The 20,766-nt window shown below is 33.1% G+C and overlaps 1 protein-coding gene across 1 annotated transcript in view; it reads right to left on the bottom strand.

Annotated features, from left to right (window-relative positions):
- Positions 1-5,147: 5,147 nt before the first annotated feature.
- Positions 5,148-20,766, bottom strand: part of LOC111088244 (allatotropin-like) — a 27,207-nt gene continuing 11,588 nt past the window's right edge. Inside the window, exons 2-4 of the mRNA XM_022397768.1 lie at positions 7,011-7,217; positions 6,119-6,204; positions 5,148-5,368 (exon numbers count right to left, since the gene is read on the bottom strand). Of these exons, the coding sequence (XP_022253476.1) occupies positions 5,322-5,368; positions 6,119-6,204; positions 7,011-7,195 (318 nt within the window). The 5' untranslated portion in view covers positions 7,196-7,217 and the 3' untranslated portion in view covers positions 5,148-5,321. The remainder of the gene's footprint in view (positions 5,369-6,118; positions 6,205-7,010; positions 7,218-20,766) is intronic.

Here is a 20,766-nt window from a genome sequence, read left to right as displayed (position 1 = left end):
CCAACTAGTGTTAAATGAATGGTTTATTTAGTAATATACTAATATTGTTGGAGATATTCCTCGTATCTGCCAACTAGTGTTAAATGAATGGTTTATTTAGTAATATACTGATATTGTTGGAGATATTCCTCGTATCTGCCAAGTAGTGTTAAATGAATGGTTTATTTAGTAATATACTGATATTGTTGGAGATGTTCCTCGTATCTGCCAACTAGTGTTAAATGAATGGTTTTAATACAATTGTTATAAAAAAGAGGAGAATCTTAAAATAAATGTCCCGAGAAACCCAACCGCCTCTAGTGGCTAGCCTGTTCATGCTGAATAAAACAAATTAACTTTTTTTTTCAAATGAATATTTCATTATTATAACCATGTGGCGCCATTTTGCAAGAATTAAATAGGACTTATGTATTTTCTTCTGTGTGTGTGTGTGTATCGAAATGCCCCCAGTAACACAGCAGTATGTCTGTGGACTTATTACGCTAGAATCCGGGTTTCGATACCCGTGGTGGGCAGATCACAGATAGCCCATTGTGTAGCTTTGTACTTAATTACAAAAACAAACAAGTATTGATACGTTCTATGTTGAGGTTAAAAAGTAATACATAGCAACAAATACTTTATTAATTGTATACATCTCTTGAATTTTCACGTGTGAAGATTTGCAGGATTCTTTTACTGCGGTTGTACAGATACTGATATATCGTTGGTTTTTTTGTTTTTTTTCCTTGACGTCAGTAATTTAAATAACTACAATAAATGATATATCGTGAAGGTTTCAGCGTAATAAAAAAATGATATGCCTATTTTTATGGCTATGCAAGAGAGTGGGTTAAAAAATCCACAAAGAAAAGAGTTTTAATACGGAAAAATTCTCTTCTGTTTTGTTAATGTGGTTTACCACATCCGGGTACCAAAATGTTGGTTTTTCCAAGTGTTAATCTGAAAGTAAAATGTAATTAAACGTAATCGATGAGTGAATATATTCCGTCTTAAAATCAATCTATCTTAGACTAGTCTTTGATTTTTTGTTGATATGTTGATGTTGAAAGCAACTACTTTGGAGCATGAAACGTTCATGACGAAATTGTATTAAAAAGAAAAAAAACATATCACGTGTTTTTCAACAAACGTGAGCGTTTTACGTTCACCAACAATTTCAAAAATTTTAACTCACGTACACGTTGGCACATGTATAGGATTCAGATACCTGTTTTATAATGCGGGGAACCTTATTCTTGTGCACTTGTAACACACAATCGCATCACAATTCCTCCTTTTTTAAGGGGGGGGTAAAGGAAGTGGCAAGGTGATTTTAATGAGAAATGTTTTCTCGACAATTTTACGCTACTTAAATAGTGTACTATTAACTGATTATCTTAGTACTATCTAGATTATCCCTTAATAAAAGTATATCTACATTCAGAGAGAGAGAAGTACGCCCATCTTTTGTCTTCGTGCCCACGTATGAGTAAACTCGAGTGATATATCTTGCATCTGGTATAAATAAATAGAATATTTTTGTTTTGGTGTGAAACTGTGATCAGTCAGGTTAGAATCCACTTTAACTCAATGACAAGTTATCTGCTGTACCTCTCGTTACAACGGATACTATACGTACTTGTAAAAAAAAATGCACCTGAGAATACCACAGAGTAAACTATCACAGTAAAACTAAAACACCTAAAAACAGTCTGTTCTAAATGAGACCAGAACAAATTTCCTGTAGAATACATGCTTTACTTTAGGATACCTAAAGTACCTAATGGTACCTGATCACACATACCACATATGAGACAGTTATTGTACCAATAACCTCTTGAGGCTATTATTCCATCAATAAACTATTCCATCAGTTATTCCATTAATGATCTCTTCAGACTTTTAAGCCACCAATAACCTCTTGAGGCTGTTATTTCATCAATAACCTCTTGAGGCTATTATTCCATCAATAAACTATTCCATCAGTTATTCCATTAATAATTTCTTGAGGCTTTTAAGCCACCAATAATCTCTTGAGGCTATTATTCCATCAATAAACTATTCCATCAGTTATTCCATTAATAATTTCTTGAGGCTTTTAAGCCACCAATAACCTCTTGAGCCTGTTATTTCATCAATAACCTCTTGAGGCTATTATTCCATCAATAAACTATTCCAACAGTTATTCCATTAATGATCTCTTGAGGCTTTTAAGCCACCAATAACCTCTTGAAGCTATTATTCCATCAATAAACTATTCCATTAGTTATTCCATTAATGATCTCTTGAGGCTTTTAAGCCACCAATAACCTCTTGAGGCTGTTATTTCATCAATAATCACTTGAGGATGTTATTTCATCATTAATCTCTTGAAACTGTTATTCATCAATGGTGTCTTGAGGCTGTTATTCCATCAATAACCTCTTGAGGATGTTGTTCCACCAATAATCTCTTGAGGATGTTATTTCATCATTAATCTCTTGAAACTGTTATTCCATCAATGGTGTCTTGAGGCTGTTATTCCATCAATGGTGTCTTGAGGCTGTTATTCATATCAATAATCTCTTGAAACTGTTATTCATCAATGGTGTCTTGAGTCTGTTATTCCATCAATAATCTCTTGAGGATGTTAGTTCACCAGTAACCTCTTGAGGTTGCTATTTCAAAAGCATTTCGAAGCTATTAGACTTATGTTATCATAAAGGTAGGTTTAAAACCTAACTGTTTTGAAATTTTCCTACAATTTCGCAGCTTTGTGTTAACTTTTCCAAAACGTTTCAAAAGAAAAGGAAAATAGAAATAGAGTGTCTAGAAAATGTGATATCCAAAGTTAATAACCCAAATTAATTCTGATTGAAGGACATTTTTAAATTCAAATTTTAATGGTGATTTTTACCCTTCCTTTTTTATAAAAAAATATTTGACATATTTATGAAGTCGTCGTAAGAAAATTAGAAAAATATTCCAAACCAAGTATAGAAATAGACTTAAAGTTCATCACACACGTCTCGTTGACTCAAGTTACGTAGATAAATATATAGGGGTTTGAAAGGAACAGCTAATTCTCAACAAGAAACTAAAACCCACGGGTTTTTGAGATTAATTTGTTATTGAAAATTCATTAAACGACGAAGATTTACAAGTATTGTGTTAAATGGCTCGTTCTCTTGGACTTTCTAACATCAAATGAACATCACCCTCTTAGTTATGGCGTGTTTATTAAATGTGAAATATTTCAGTTAATTTAGTCGATCACATTAATTCTCAGGGGTCATCTTTACCATCAAAATTTATATTAATATTCCACTTATTCTAATCTATGATATTGATTCTCAGGGGTCATCTTTACCATCAAAATTATATTAATATTCCACTTACTCTAATCTATGATATTGATTCTCAGGGGTCATCTTTACCATCAAAATTTATATTAATATTCCACTTATTCTAATCTATGATATTGATTCTCAGGGGTCATCTTTACCATCAAAATTATATTAATATTCCACTTATTCTAATCTATGATATTGATTCTCAGGGGCCATTATTTTGATTATTTGATAATTTTTTGTTTTTTACTGAGAGTTACATGCTTGACCATTTACCTACTTTTGAATTTACCCCCCCCCCGGTAATTTATGATATTTATCGTCTATTTATTTCGTTTTGGTTAGTCTTGTGAATGATGAACATCATTAAAAACCCGTAAATATAGCTAACTTTCACAAATTCAACTATGCCAAAACAGGTGTTCAGCAGTGTTAGAAGCCTAAATATATTTTAGTGTTTGAGTTAAACTCTCAATAAATCGTGTTAACGCAGAATATCGAGTTTATATAGACCTTATATTTGTATATAGAAATAACTCCTTCCCCTGTATTCGTAGCTTATGTAATCCCATTGCAGGGAAGGTGGAATTTGTAAATTGGCGTATGTATCATTAAGTACGGTAGTACCAAATAATAGGGATCGTGATGAAACAAAATGGCGGCTATAAAAATCGCCCGTTTAAAACCACCTTTAAAATGTCTGAATACTAACAATGACTATTTCACCTTATTGGTTGAACAAAACTAAAGCTTACTGTACTTATAAAGCTGCCTAAATCACTATATACGTGTTTATGGAGTGAATCAAAATTTCACTATTTCAACGAATATTCATTTAAGTATGTAAGTGACTTTTCCAGACAAGCGTACAGAAACAATGACGAACCTTATCGCTCTAACTATTTCACAGAATTCTTCCGTCTGGGGTTCCAAATTATTCCTTTCTTGTACCGAAAAGGATACTAGTATATATTTAAACGGAGGATGCGCTAATTTGGGCACATAATTAGATTTGAGGGTAGGCTGGTAGCGATCCTGATGAGTAATAAAATCGAATCGTGTATACGCGCGCCCCACGCTTGGTATTGTTGGCGCACAAAAATATAGCTAATAAGAAGGAAACAAACAAGTTTAAAAAATATATAAAAATAAGTAGGGATCAATATATCAATAAACTAGCTATTGTAATATAGACAGATTTAATGATGCGAAAAGTATTGAAACAAGAAAATTAAAACTACGAAACTGAGTTACTTAAAATTAAAAAAAAAGTTATTCTTGCTTTGGCTCAGACTAAAATAATTACAGCTAGCTGGGTTACGCATATATCGATCCCTAGTTGTCTTTATAAAATTTAACATTATTTTATTACACCTGTGAATATAGTAGACAAAGAGACCTGAAAAGATGAAGTTAGGTATTGTTACAAGCGTTTGTTTGTTTGAAGTTAAGCACAAAGCTACACAATGGTCTATCTGTGCTCTGCCCACCACGGGTATCGAAACCCGGATTCTAGCGTTGTAAGTCCGCAGACATACCGCTGTGCTACCGGGGGGCTTTTCACAAGCGTTTCCAACAATACTTAAACTCGTATCGACAAAAAAAAAGGGGAATTTGTGTAAGTATAACACACACTTGAATGTCATAGGTTTTATTACGTTTTTTTTTATGGCAGAGATTCTGAGTTGATTGTTCTGAAAAACAAACAAAAAACTAATGTACCACAAATCATGGTTTTATTTTGTTACCTTTGAATGTAAGTTTATTAATACTGTTAATTAGAAAGTTTACGGAAGGTGTTATTGTTTATATTTTAATCAGTCAAACAAAGGCATGTAGTTCTCAACTAAAACAGACTTTTATTCGATTGAAAAAAATCTGGGATCTGAGATTCATCTATTGGGACGTAAAGGGTGGACATTTTATTACATCTGTGTGCATTTATGTTCTTTTTTGTTAACTTCATTATACATCTCAGGGAAACCGTGCTAACATCAGGTTGAAGAAACATCACAACAGCGCTTTGTACAGCTCATCCTGGGAGACAAAACCGTTACCTAAATAATGAAAAAATAATAATTCGTGTAAATATGCTAGTTATTAAATAGTATATTAGGAAATAAATAATGTTGACTGAGTACCTATCTTCCAATAGTAAAATATATTTTTATTAGACATTTCTTTATATATCTTGATAACGTTATAAAAAGTTTTAAATAGAACTACAAATTGTATACGATTGTTTTACTGTATCATAAGTGAAAGTTTCAACTGTACCAAGGACTTTATCATTCCCCAGAAAATAAAGTGTATAATTTATAACTTTCAGAAATATTTTTTTCGACAAATGTTCAAAATATATAAGTTAAAGCTGTGTATCTTCCGCCTAAGTTATTAGTAAACCGTAACTTAAAGCTCCATAACTTAAGTTATTCAAAATACACAACTTAAAGCTCCATGACCTAAGTTATTCAAAATACACAAGTTAAAGCTCCATGACCTAAGTTATTCAAAATACACAACTTAAAGCTCCATGACCTAAGTTATTCAAAATACACAACTTAAAGCTCCATGACTTAAGTTATTCAAAATACACAACTTAAAGTTCCATGACCTAAGTTATTCAAAATACACAACTTAAAGTTCCATGACTTAAGTTATTCAAAATACACAAGTTAAAGCTCCATGACCTAAGTTATTCAAAATACACAACTTAAAGCTCCATGACTTAAGTTATTCAAAATACACAACTTAAAGCTCCATGACCTAAGTTATTCAAAATACACAAGTTAAATCAGTATATCTACCATCTAAATCCACGATCTTCGCCAACAATTTGGCCAGGGTGGGATTTCTGCTAAGCTGATCGGCAAACCAGTCCAGTGGAATTGATCTGAAAATTGAAGCAAACTAAATATTCCACAGAGGATCTGATCGTCAAGTGGAATTAAAGAAAATCAAAAACAAACAAATGAGCTACAAAAATGTGCTGTTGTTCTTTATCATAAACTTTCCTTTAGATTAAGTCTAACGCTACTGTATATTTTACAAGCATATTTACTATATATAATTTTTTGTAACAGATAGGACACTTTGCTGCAAAAGCACTTGTCGTTTCTTGCTGACACGTCTGAATTAAAAAACAAAAACAAAACACTCGACAGACATTAATTGCTGTTTTCGTTTATTCAGGAACTGGAGACGTCCATCTCGTATGCGAAACTTTGAAATGAAAAGATACCAAAACAATTATCAATAACGTTAAAAGAATTGATATTAATTGAAATAGCTAAACAGGGTCGAATGGGCAGAGATTGAACATGATGAAAACTTAAGATTTTACAAACCAACCAGACATCCTTCTATATTATGACGTATGTTTCATGTTAACTTGTTTTAGGAAACAGATACAAGGTATACCAGTAAGCAGACAAGATTTGCGAGATCTTATTCGATGATCCACGAAAAACAAAGGAAAGTTATAACCACGTGCTTTGGATGTTCCATTAAACTGGTAATAGTAATATTTAAAACATATCTTTAAATAAACAGAGGGTAAAAGGGCAGTATGATACCCCCTACCTATTAAAGATCATATTATCAGATTGTTCAGCATAAAGCTTTCAACATAAATCTTGATTTATTGCTAAATATTTTAAAAATACCTGCTGAACTTTTCAATTTTTAAACCATAATTACTTGCTATCAAGGCCTATGTCCTTAAAGTCTTCCAACGTCCGTTTGCCAAATCCTCTTGCAGTCGAAAGACCCGCGTTGCGAAATCCTCTTTCTTGCCGTGAGAGGGAGCCAGTGGGAATAGAATCAGTGGTAATCACCAAAAGACAGGCAATGACGATCACACAGAACCCTCCAGTCATCATCATTCTTCTTCTTCTTTTGTATGTTCTTTGAAATTATACACATAAAAAGAAATACATTTTATAATGTCTTTTGAAATTTAGTAATATAATGCACTTTTACTAGTAGTCTTGATGCTACATGATAAGGTTTAGCAGAAAAAAATCCATACTATTATTTAGGCTTCACTTTATCAGCGTCTACTTCGTAATTGTCTTAATTTCTTGATACCTATTACGTAGTGCATATATCATGATTATACACACTCTCACACACACACACAAATATTCATGATACCAAAAATAAAGAAAACGCTTTATATAAAAAAAAAGGGATGCTGAATCACATGAAAAAAAAACAACCTAGAACTTTCGACAAGTGAACCTGTCTTTACAAGGAGTGAAGGCAACAATAAGATGTTATATAATGGAAATAAATTCATTATTCTATTGACAAATTTTACTTAAAATTGCCTACATTATAAACTATTTTCTACCAAGCCTTTACATTGGAAGTATGATTGTTTTAAACAGATTGTTTTAAGTATGATTGTTTAAAGTATGCTTGTTTTAAGTATGATTGTTTTAAGTAGATTGTTTTAAGTATGATTGTTTTAAGTATATTGTTTTAGGTATGATTGTTTTAAGTAGAATGTGCTAAGTATGATTGTTTTAAGTATATTGTTTTAGGTATGATTGTTTTAAGTAGAATGTGCTAAGTATGATTGTTTTAAGTATGATTGTTTTAAGTATATTGTTTTAGGTATGATTGTTTTAAGTAGAATGTGCTAGGTATGATTGTTCTAGGTATGATTGTTTTAAGTAGAATGTGCTAAGTATGATTGTTTTAAGTATGATTGTTTTAAGTAGAATGTTTTAATAGATTGTTTTAAGTAGAATGTTTTAATAGATTGTTTTAAGTATATTGGTTTAGGTATGATTGTTTTAAGTAGAATGTGCTAAGTATGATTGTTTTAAGTATATTGGTTTAGGTATGATTGTTTTAAGTAGAATGTGCTAAGTATGATTGTCTTAAGTAGAATGTGCTAAGTATGATTGTTTTAAGTAGAATGTTTTAATAGATTGTTTTAAGTAGATTGTTTTAAGTAGATTGTTTTAATAGATTGTTTTAAGTATGATTGTTTTAAGTATGATTGTTTTATTAGATTGTTTTAATAGATTGTTTTAAGTATGATTGTTTTAATAGATTGTTTTAAGTAGAATGTGTTAAGTATGATTGTTTTAAGTATGATTGTTTTAAGTAGATTGTTTTAAGTATGATTGTTTTAAGTAGATTGTTTTAATAGATTGTTTTAATAGATTGTTTTAATAGATTGTTTTAATAGATTGTTTTAAGTATGATTGTTTTAATAGATTGTTTTAAGTATGATTGTTTTAATAGATTGTTTTAAGTATGATTGTTTTAATAGATTGTTTTAAGTATGATTGTTTTAAGTAGATTGTTTTAAGTATGATTGTTTTTCATACTTAAAAGAATCTACTTAAAACAATCATACTTAAAACAATTTACTTAAAACAATTATACTTAAAACAATCATACTTAAAAGAATCTACTTAAAACAATCTACTTAAAACAATTTACTTAAAACAATTATACTTAAAACAATCATACTTAAAACAATCAATTACTTAAAACAATCATACTTAAAACAATCATACTTAAAGCAATCTATTAAAACAATCATACTTAAAAAATCTACTTAAAACAATCATACTTAAAACAATCTATTTAAAACAACCATACTTGTTTTAAGTATGATTGTTTTAAGTAGATTGTTTTAAGTATGATTGTTTTAAGTATATTGTTTTAAGTATGATTGTTTTAAGTAGATTCTTTTAAGTATGATTGTTTTAAGTAGATTGTTTAGTATGATTGTTTTAAGTATGATTGTTTTAAGTATAATTGTTTTAAGTATGATTGTTTTAAGTATGATTGTTTTAAGCAATGTACAATTATGATGCCTCTGGTAGATCAAAGGTAAGTTTGATGATTTATAAACGCTAAAAACCAGGGTTCGATATTCGCAATGGGCACGGAGAAGATATCTCATTGCGTTGCTTTGCGCTGAAAAAAACAAACAAAATAATTTATGGTTCCATATCCTTATCATAAAAAATGTCTTTTATGATACCGTATTCTTAGCATAGAATGTGTCTTTTTCCGTTTTGAAAGGTAGTATGTTACTGGCTTAAGGAATTTCACATGTATTAAATAAGGGAACAGCAAGCCTCCTTCAGAACCGAATGCTATTGAAATGAAAAATAGTAGCCGATTAGAATATATAACAGAATTACTGCATGCGCATCAGAATTACATATACAGGAAGTTACCATAGAAACTGTAGATTCTTAAAACACATTTAGGAAAAGAAGCTTATATTTCCAAGTTTTATAACATGTGATAAGAAAACTGTATTATATAGCATTAGAAAGGCCTAAGAATCATTTCAATCATCATATAAATAGTTTGTGTTCCATATTCAAAGAAATGGTAGCATTTCACAAAAAGAAAGTATTTGAAGGACAATCGAGTTAAGTAAACATAGAACCTTGAACTTATGTTATTGAATACTTAATAAATAATTATTATTTTTTGTTTTTGCTTTCGTTCGTTTTACTTCGTAATCGTAAAATGTATTAAGACTTATTTATTACTAGCTGGAGTACCTGTCGTCCCCTAGAAGGAAGTTATGTAGATTCACGATTAATGAAAGGTTATCTTAGGACATGAAAAGCTGCTTCCCTTATATGTAGTTATGGAAAACGCTAAAACACCAATAAAAACCGCAAAATGTAAAACAGAAAATTTGTATGTACCCCCGCATAAATCTAATGAACCTTCATACCAATTTTGGGATTAAGAGAGGGGAGAAAGCGTCCGGCTATTGGTCAGTCACTAAGGGATTAGGAAATTACAGTACTCCAAGTTGTTAAAAACGGTCCAGCATGGCCAGATGGCTAGGGCTCATGACTTGCGATCTGAGGGTCGCGGGATTGAATCCCCGACCCACCAAACATACTCGCCCTGGGGGCGTTATGATTCAACGGTCAATCCCACTATTCGTTGGTAAAAGAATAGCCCAAGAGTTGGCGGTGGGTGGTGATGACTAGCTGCCTTCCCTTTAGTCTTTCACTGTTAAATTAGAGATGGCTAGCGCAGATAGCCCTCGTGTAGCTTTGCGCGAAATTTAACACAACACAAACACACAAAGTTGTTAAACAATTATTATAAAGAGCTGATGCCTTTCTTGTTTAGCCACTGTGGAGATTACAAAACCTTCTGTGATTATAAGTCGTTGTAATCCGATATAAGGGAAATAGGTGTGTAATTATAAATAGTACATTGTGTAATACTTCGTAGTTAAACTAAATACATTATCCGGAACTTATATTGGTGTACAACATTAGGAACAAGCACAACTTATGTTTTTATAGTGTGTTTATGACTGCCCCAAAACATTTGACATGAGATTAAAAATGTTGGTGTGTGTGTGTGACTGCTCCAAAACATTAGACACGATATTAGAAATGCTAGTGTGTGTGTGTGACTGCTCCAAAACATTTGACATGAGATTAGAAATGCTGGTGTGTGTGTGACTGCCCCAAAACATTAGAAACAATATTAGAAATCCTAGTGTGTTTCTGACTGCCCCAAAACATTTGACATGAGATTAGAAATGCTAGTGTGTTTATGACTGCCCCAAAACATTAGACACCATATTAGAAATGCTAGTGTGTGTGTGACTACCCCAAAACATTAGACACAATATTAGAAATCCTAGTGTGTTTCTGACTGCCCCAAAACATTTGACATGAGATTAGAAATGCTAGTGTGTTTATGACTGCCCCAAAACATTTGACATGAGATTAGAAATGCTAGTGTGTTTATGACTGCTCCAAAACATTTGACATGATATTAGAAATGTTAGTGTGTGACTGCCCCGAAACATCTGACATGATTTTAGAAATGGCATCGTCTGAACGTTTCAAGTTTTCGGATTATTTTTATTAAGAGGTACTTGTATTCTGTTAACTTGCATTTTAATATAGAAATTATCTTTATTTACGAACGTAAAGCACTTGTAAAATTTTAGAGTACTGGGTAAACTGGAATGAAAACATGTTTTGTTTTAAATAATTTGAAATTGCTGAAAAAAAATGGTTTATTTCCATTCGGTTAAAAAACGTTGGTTTTTTTTAGGTGATGTTCATCAAACACATAAATGTCTTAGCTGATGTTTGGAATGTACATACATACAACAGAGGAAAATCACTATTTGTTTTGATAACAGTTTCAAATATCATGGCTGCATTTCAGGAAGACTTATGAATAATACTATTGGCCAATCTTAAAATAGAATTGTTCAAAATTCATCATGTACGTGAAGGTTGACCTCGGGTAGAATTATCACGGACACACGTCGAGGAGTCCAGTGTGATCCTAACCACTAGTAGATAGGGAAACGTCTCCATGGTAACTCCACAAAACTTTATCTGTTAGATGTTCATCAGAACCCGAAATGCTTTCGACTGTCGTTCGTTTCGTCACTTGCCTAAATTTATGTCTTTTTCCTTGTTCAGGGTGTCAAGTGTTCCAAGCTTTAGCTAACGAACCGTTAATTTCAATCCATAACCAACACAGTTCATTAAGTAAAGAAGCAGAATGCCTGTCTGTCGTGCAGATAAATTTACACAAAATCAGTGTTTAACATTATATTTATGTCAAAATAATAACTATATCAATAACCTTTAAGGACAGCACGTTGACATCTTTACATCATAAAAAGAACGAACATGATATATTTGTAGACTGATTGCACATGCGCAGACTACGTTGGACAAAACTTAAAACAATAAATTATCTTTCTAGTATGATAAAAATTACACGTTTTTTCATGATTTACTAGTCTAACGATAAGAAAATCTCATTGCGATCAAGAGTAAATATTTTAAGTGATATACAAACAACTTGGGTCTGTGAAACAACGTGTATTTTAATTATGAAATTCTCTTGTGTAACTCATGTAAAACATTCTTTAAAACACTCTTGCGACTAGTATTCGACCAATAAGATCATGTTTTTAAAAGTTTAAATGATTTATACATCTACTGCACTCGAACAGTTTTTGTTTTGTTTTTTATTCCTGTAAACTCCCAGTGGAGCATAGGGCCGCAACAACACCTCGCCAACGGAAGGTGTTGTTGCAGTTACTTGTAGCAGGTTGGTTGTTACGGGGTGGAGTTGCTAGCCCCGCGCCCAACCCTCCTCATTTCTCATCCTGGACTTGGGACCAGGCAAAGGCGGAGATTGGCATTGTTTGGTGTGACGGGGATTCGAACCCGCGACCCTCAGATTACGAGTCGAGCGTCCTAACCACCTGGCCATGCCGGGCCCTCGAACAGTTTGGGGTCAGTTATTAGCAGCCGAAGAAGGATGTTTGATTGAAACATTGGGTTACCCATTAAAGTATTTTTTGTATGTTATCGATCATCCACCAGAGTTCTTCATGATTTAATGCTACACAGAGTCTTAATTGGAACCTTAACAAGTATTTCAGGTTCGAAACTAAAACGAGGAAATACTTTGAACTTTGTATTCACCGCGTGGTTCAAATAACATGCATCAAATGTTTCTGTGTAGAAATTATGGTGTGTCCAATATCTGTGGTAGTACCTTTCGTTGTTCAATCCTAGAATTCGTGATTCTCAACCTGTTGTCACACTAACGCTCTCCACACTTTGGGGTCGTGGTTTTGTTACGAAAGTGACAGTCAGATCCCACTATTTGAACACACAAGAGTAGCCTAAGATTTGGCCTTGGAGTTTGTGGTTTAACTGCCTTCCCTCTAGTTTATCTCATGAAAGTTAAGTGCGGATGTGCTCAACTAGCCTCTGCATAACTTTGCGCGAAATTATAAAACATTTTTATTGCATCCAAGGCCTTTGACAATACGTGTAAAGAACCTTTTTCCTCACGTTGCCATGAAAATCTTAATATCTTAGAATACACAATTGTGCACTTACATTGTACTAAGTTAGGTAGACATATATATATATATGTCACTCGGTGGAACAACAGCAAGTTTACGGACTTATAATGCTAAAATCCGGAGTTCGATTCCCTGCGGTAAACACACAGCAGCTAGCCCACTATGACTTTACTCTAGAAAAGTAATAAACAATACGTATTTTTATATTTAGTATTTAATGTGTAATTGTTAACAATCAATCATATTTCTCAAACGACGTTTTGTCAACACACTGATTTTAGGGAACCTCGACGAAATTACTACACAAAATATACTGTTCTGTACTGATTAGAGTCGCAACTTTACTTGTATTGTTGATGAGGTGTATCCTTTAGAATCTTTGTAGCATATACATTTGTTGTTATTATTTATGTTATAATGCGTATAGTTTTTATACCAGTCACACCTCATTACATTCAGTGTGATCACCTGGCGCAGTGTCACTGCACTTCAATTTTGGACTTAAATGTGCCATGCCTTCTTACGACATTCGAGAGCAGAAAAACATAAAAATTAAGGCACACTTGTATTTTATTGGGTTCTCTCCTTTGTCTAGTTCCCCATAGCGAAAATTATCTTCTTATTAATACAACGTGAAAGAAACATTAGAAGGTTCTCAATTCTGTACTTTCAGCTATTTTTATATATATATTAAATAAACTTTTTAAGCCTAAATATTTGTAATGGAAGCACGTAGTTGCAACATCTTGATGAGTTTATGCTGTCTTAAATTGGTCACAGTAGGAAAAAAAATATTTTAATCAAAACTTAAGTTGATACAAAGAGATTTGAAAAGGTTTATTTTTTTCACCACAGGAGAGCATGACTACTAGGTTTATTTTTTTCAACCACAGGAGAACATGACTACTTTTTACAACTGCCAAATTAAGGACCTATCATTCGTAATCCACATGTGCTAAACAAAGACAGTTACGTTAATTAACATCGTTAGATGGCGCTTATTTGTTACAGGTCGTTAATGCACATGCGCATTTGCTTTTTTTTTTTGTTTGTTGGTTTATTTGAATTTTTTTTTATGAATAAACAGAAGTTCTTGCTTTATCAAGGAAATTTTTGTTTTTATTATATAACATTCATTAGGTATTTGTAGCAGAAAAGTTGTTAAATATTTATAATCAATTATATATGTGGGTTTATGAATGTGTTCTTTGCTCGGACAAACCCAAAATAATTTATACTTTTGAGAAAAGTTATCGAAAAAAAAAGTGAAATAAGATATTGAAAATAAAAAACATTATTTAATTTTAAATTCGAATTCATTGAAAAATTAATCAGATTCATGAATACAGTTGTCTGTAGAGATGGAAACCAATCCTCGATTTAATTTTTCAGTGTTTCAAATACAAAATTAAATATTGTTTCTATGTCTAATATATATATATATATATATAATATTAATTCAGAACTAACATGCCTTTCGTGTTATCATTACTAACTTCTCAGCCCCAGGTGGCCCAATGATAAGTCCTAGGGCTTATAACTAAAAAAGAAACGGGTTTATGTACACGCGGTAAACACAAAACAGTTAGCCCATTTTATAGGTTTGCGCTTAGCAACTAACAAATAAAACTAATTTCTGATAAAAGCAAGTTACCTATATAGATCAGGATTAACTCTTAACCCACTAATGAATATGACTAATTCAATATACGGTTTTTAATTATAATAGGGGTTGGTTTTATATCTACTGGTGCTGTTTTCAGTTCTATAAAAAAAAACACCGCTTTCTGCAATAACAGAAGACAAAAAAACACTGAGTCTGTGAACTGTATAATACACGAAGTTCTCAAATCTAAACTTTAAGCCTTTTTTTTCTTTCTAAGCCTAAATATTTGTAATTGAATCACATAGCATCTAGATAAGGTTATATTAGCTAATGAAATTAAATAGTGATGAATTAATTCACTTTATATGGTTAGTAGAACATAACAATGGCACATCACGTGGTTTAAACACGAGGTGTCCGTAAATTATGTTAACAAATGTACATATTTTCGTAAACAGTTAAATTTCAATAATTTCCGAACGCCTTGTTTGCTCGTAAGTCGTCAGGTTTAATCTAGTTAATAACTTAGGTTATTTCATTAGATCTGTTCAGTGTACCCGGTCCACATAAATATTATAACACTAGAGACACAGTTCAGCTTTACTAGCTTTACTGGTGTGGCATATTACACGTTTCTTATCCTCTTATTTAATATAAAACTTTTAGAATTTATCTACTTATTGTGCATGTAGTCTTAATATCAAAACTCGATTAAAGGAGCCACTAAGTTCTTGTCACCCTAGTTACTGACGGAACTAGGTCTTTCAACTAGAATGTCACATGTACTTTCTCGTGGGAAAATCACTATAAAATAAAGTATACTTTATAGAAATAGACTGATATTTTCCACTTTCAATGACAATAGATCTATTATTTTGAAGTGGGATAACGAATTACGTTTTTATTTGGTTATGCTTTTATTTATCGTTCATTTATTATTCCTTCTATCGTTTAGTTTGTCTATTAATTTTTAATTACATTTAAAACACTAACTCACTTTTTTTTCTAGATATTCACGTTTATTTTGAGTAGTTTACATTTATTATGAGACTGACATCAGTTTCCCCTAGCGGTGACAAATATATGTCGTTAATGCTGCACAAGATTATGTAAATTACAATCATATAATTTGTAATCTCGTGATCTAACGAGCGAATAAAAACCCTACATTGAGCTGTAACAAGTTAGTTCACGAGACATAGCTGAACAATATTATTACTCGATGTTGTTAGTGATTTTGTAGTTTAAATATGGAATACTGTTATTTTCGAATTAGTTTTTTGTTTGTCTGGTTCCTTTTTTTTTCCTGACCCTTTTATTTATTGGAATATTTATCAACCTGGATTTATATATATATATTGTATTGTTCATTAACGTTAGTTTCAAGTTTTGGCCAGGCACATACTTCTTGACTGTGTAAATTATCAACTTTGTATTTCAATAGTTTGAAAGTCACTCTATATATTGTATTGTTCATTAACGTTAGTTTCAAGTTTTGGCCAGGCACATACTTCTTGACTGTGTAAATTATCAACTTTGTATTTCAATAGTTTGAAAGTCACTCTTTGGATTTTTGTAGTTGTCAAATTATAATTTTTGTTGTTGTTGTTCCACTGTGGTTGCAGCAGCCAGTTACTTTAGACAGTTACAAGAGTGCCTGTCAGTAACATGGGTAGCGCCTGCGTAGTGAGAATAATGGCATTATTCTTACTAATATATAGTGTCATGTTTTGTCAAACTGGAAGAGATCCAAGATTGAAATAGAATAGTCGGGTTTAAAACACTGAGAATTTGCCAGTAAATACGTCACACAGTACACTTGTTTTTGAACTTTGATTGTCTTTTTTTTTTAGAATAAAAAAATTGTTTCACATTGAGTCTAGCCCGTGTTTGTTTTGATTGTTTCACATTGAGTCTAGCCTGTGTTTGTTTGATTGTTTCACACTGAGTCTAGCCTGTGTTTGTTTGCTTGTTTCACATTGAGTCTAGCCCGTGTTTGTTTTGATTGTTTCACACTGAGTCTAGCCCGTGTTTGTTTGCTTGTTTCACATTGAGTCTAGCTTGTGTTTGTTTTGCTTGTTTCACATTGAGTCTAGCCCGTGTTTGTTTTGCTTGTTTCACATTGAGTCTAGCCCGTGTTTGTTTTGCTTGTTTCACATTGAGTCTAGCCCGTGTTTGTTTTGCTTGTTTTACATTGAGTCTAGCCTGTGTTTTTTTTAAATGTGTTGTCTTGGGTATGTTTTTTTTTTTTCAGAAATAAGCTTATCTTGTTAGATTTTAGAAAACTGGCACTGAAAATACGTTATGAATAAATAACATTTGAAATTTAAAAATTTTCACACATATATATTTAAAAATATTCACACACATATATATATTTAAAAATATTCAAACACGTTAAAAACTTTTTCAACGCCCCTGTTCAGTAAAGCGAAAAAGGTTACCTGAAACTGACAAGGGACGTTTCAAGGTGTCACCCATAATATCTCAAATAAAGAGTTTCCCTCAGTTTTTTCACTCTCACACCAAGTAAACTTTGTAGAATCGAAAAGCACACACAAAAAAGAACAATTCAGGCTGGTTAATGCAAGGAGTAATTAGACGTATTCGTTTAGGGAATTATTTATTTATTTGGGCAAATTCTGTAATTTTAGTTATTCTATCGCACGAATCGAAATCATTGAAATCAATATTATTTTCCCTGAGAAAGGACCAGAAATATCCTGCGTCAGTTAATTTATTCGAGTCCTCTTACAGCTAGCTAGCTAGCCTAGATAGGGGCGTAGCCTATCTTCTTATCTGATAATACATTACTGAAAACTACGCACGCCATTTACAGAAAACTGTGTGGTCAATATTTAAGCTTCCACAATTACACATTAAAAAAAAAATATTTTTTTTATAAATTGAAATGGTCTTATGTCTACACAACATTAGAAACAATATTGCCTTTTGAGGTGAGGAGAGAATTTATAAAATTACCCCCACCCCTGTTTGTTTTCATAACGTTTTCAAAAGGCAGGAAGGGGGGGGGATAATGGTTGACTTTCAGTTATTTGGTTCTAATGCCAGCCTCGTTAATAACAGATTGTTATAGTCGACACGCAAGGCCTACGAAACATGCACGAAAATATTTAGAAAGCACGAGGGAGTTCTGAAATCTTATGCTAAACGATAAACACGCGAGGTATAAATTCACCATTTCCTACTCATAACACTAGAGGGAGGGGGTCATATATAGCTTATCAATCAGCTAGTTTCGTGCACGCCAGAAGCTGAATCTGAAAACGATCTAGCATGCAACAAGCTACAATAGTACATAAATATACGCCCTAGAATACGTTAACTGTCAGCAAAATGAACAACAGCCTCTTGCCTTTTTTTGTTTGTTTTTTCGTTATGTTTTTTTTTTACTTTAGAAAGTTCTTAGTTTTTAATTAATATTTTGAACTTAAAACTCCAATAATGATTTTATAACTCTTCTTTAATACTGAAAGACACATCACCCACCAAACGTGGATCTCTGTTCCACCAAACATGCTCGCCCTTTCAGCCGTGGGGGCGTTATATAGTGACGGTCAATCCCACTATTCGTTGGTAAAAGAGTAGCCCAAGAATTGGCGGTGGATGGTGATGACTAGCTGCCTTCCCTCTAGCCTTTCACTGCTAAATTAAGGACGGCTAGCGCAGATAGCCCTCGTGTAGCTTTGCGCGAACTTCCAAACAAACCAAACCAAATTCACGTCACAGATAAAACAAGAAAACGAGACAAAGAATTACTGATATTCCGAATATGTCTGTCACTTGCCTTTTATTTCCAGATCTGTCAACAAAAGTCTACTCTCGAACTACAAAGCTTAACACCTTTATAATTGTATCTCTTTCTGGCTAGCACAGAAACCGTAAAGTTGGAATAACTCTACGATTGGTTTGTTTCTTTGTAAATTACGCACAAAGCTACACAATGTGCTACCTGTGCTCCGCCCACCACGGGTATCGAAACCTGGATTCTAGCGTTGTAAGTCCGCAGACATACCGCTCTGCCACTGGAGGACTCGCGCAAAGCTACACAAGGGCTATCTGCGCTCTGCCCACCACGGGTATCAAAACCCGGATTCTAGCGTTGTAAGTCTGCAGACATACCGCTGTGCCACTGGGGGGGGGGGGCGTAACTCTACGAATTGAAAATATCTATTGAATGGACGCGATAATCTATTTTTTTAAAAAAAAAGGTTTCTACTGTGTCTTTTTATTTTGATATCTTGTTCTTTTTTTTTATTATTATAAAGGAACTGCATATTTGAGCTATTTCAAGCTCAAAACGCGCGTTATCAAGCGAAGCTGAATAAGTTAACATCTAACACAAATCTAGTTTTGTTGCGAAACGAAACTACTTTCAATATGAACTCTAGTTTTTATCCGTTGCACAATCGATAATAATGGAATAGAAGAGGTTCACGCGCAGGCCAACAACTAAAATGGGTTCTGAAAATTTCGAATTTATATATTCAAAGAGTAGAAGCACCCCCCCCCCCCCTGTCTGCAGACTTACAACGCTAGAAACCGGGTTTCGATTCCCGTGATGGGTAGAGCAAAGATAGCCCGTTGTTTTAGCACAGCGGGATGTCTGCAGACTTACAACGCTAGAAACCGGGTTTCGATTCCCGTGATGGGCAGAGCAAAGATTGCCCGTTGTTAAGCTAATATATATATATATTTAACTGCTCAGTCGTAACGAAATTCGTCATTTCGTGTTTTTTTAAACATTCGGTTCCTCGCCAGTATCTTCTAATAATCTTACTTCATCCCAGTCTATGGTTGAATATCAATTTAACTTTCATTAAAAACACTAAGTTCTCGAACAAGTTTGAAGAGTAATTTGTTTCCAAGTGCCTAAAGCTCTCAAACTGAAGTTTCCTTTGTGAGCCAGAGGAATTCTTTTCTTTCCGCCGAGATTTACTAAATAGCTTCTTACGTATGGAAAGTTTCCGAGTTCAGTTCAACAAAGGCACTTCATGTATAGAAACACGTATATATATCTTACATAGAAACACGTATATATATCTTATTTGTTCTTTAGATTCTGAAGAGACGTTCTAAGGCAGTAGTTCGCTGTCACGAGTTCACAGAATCTATTATACATCGAAGGACAGAAATATTTGTCTGCGGACTTGTACCACTAGAAACCGGGTTTCGATACCCGTGGTGGGCGGAGCACAGATAGCCCTTTGTGTAGCTTTATGTTTAACTAGAAATAACAACCTTATTAATTACAGGCGTATCGAGTCCTAGTAAATAACCTCAGAAAGCAGAAAAGCGTATTTGCTGCTAGTATTTCAAGTACACCGAATTACGACAACAACGAAACAACTGAATTACATGCGATTGCAAAAACTAATAAAACTCCGGGTTAAAACTAATACCCAAACTTTACAGCAGTTTTCCATATAAGGTGTTTCTTTTTTGTTGTTCTTCTCTCACGTTTATTCCTCACATAATTTGATATCAATACTGTTATGTTGGAGCTCTTATTGACGTTGTACAAGCCAACTTGACCCTTGCTACGTAGATTCGCTAAGGGTCTAATTATTTATAAGGTCGTGAATAGAATACCTCAAAGTATCGTAATTAGGTACTCTTAGGCGCAAAGCTACACAGTGCCCACCACGATTATCGAACCCCGATGGATACACTGGGGGGACTAGTTGTATAACAAACATTAATTGCTACACGTAAACTGGATACTTCGAGAGGCAAATGTCGAATGTAGAGTTTATTTTGAAATGATTATTTATTATACATCGCAAAATAACAAGCTAGATATCATGACTTATAGTATGAACATGTTTTTACATAATATATGAAGCAATCGTCATTACATAAGTTAATATATATATAAGTAAGTGAAAATTAATTCGTTTATTTGTTTGTTATGGATTTCGTGCAAAGCTACACGAGGGCTATCTGCGCTAGCCGTCCCT

This window comes from Limulus polyphemus, unplaced genomic scaffold (genome assembly GCF_000517525.1).
Source record: "Limulus polyphemus unplaced genomic scaffold, Limulus_polyphemus-2.1.2 Scaffold3400, whole genome shotgun sequence".
Classification (NCBI taxonomy): domain Eukaryota; kingdom Metazoa; phylum Arthropoda; class Merostomata; order Xiphosura; family Limulidae; genus Limulus; species Limulus polyphemus.
This window is presented reverse-complemented; position numbering and strand designations above follow the sequence as displayed.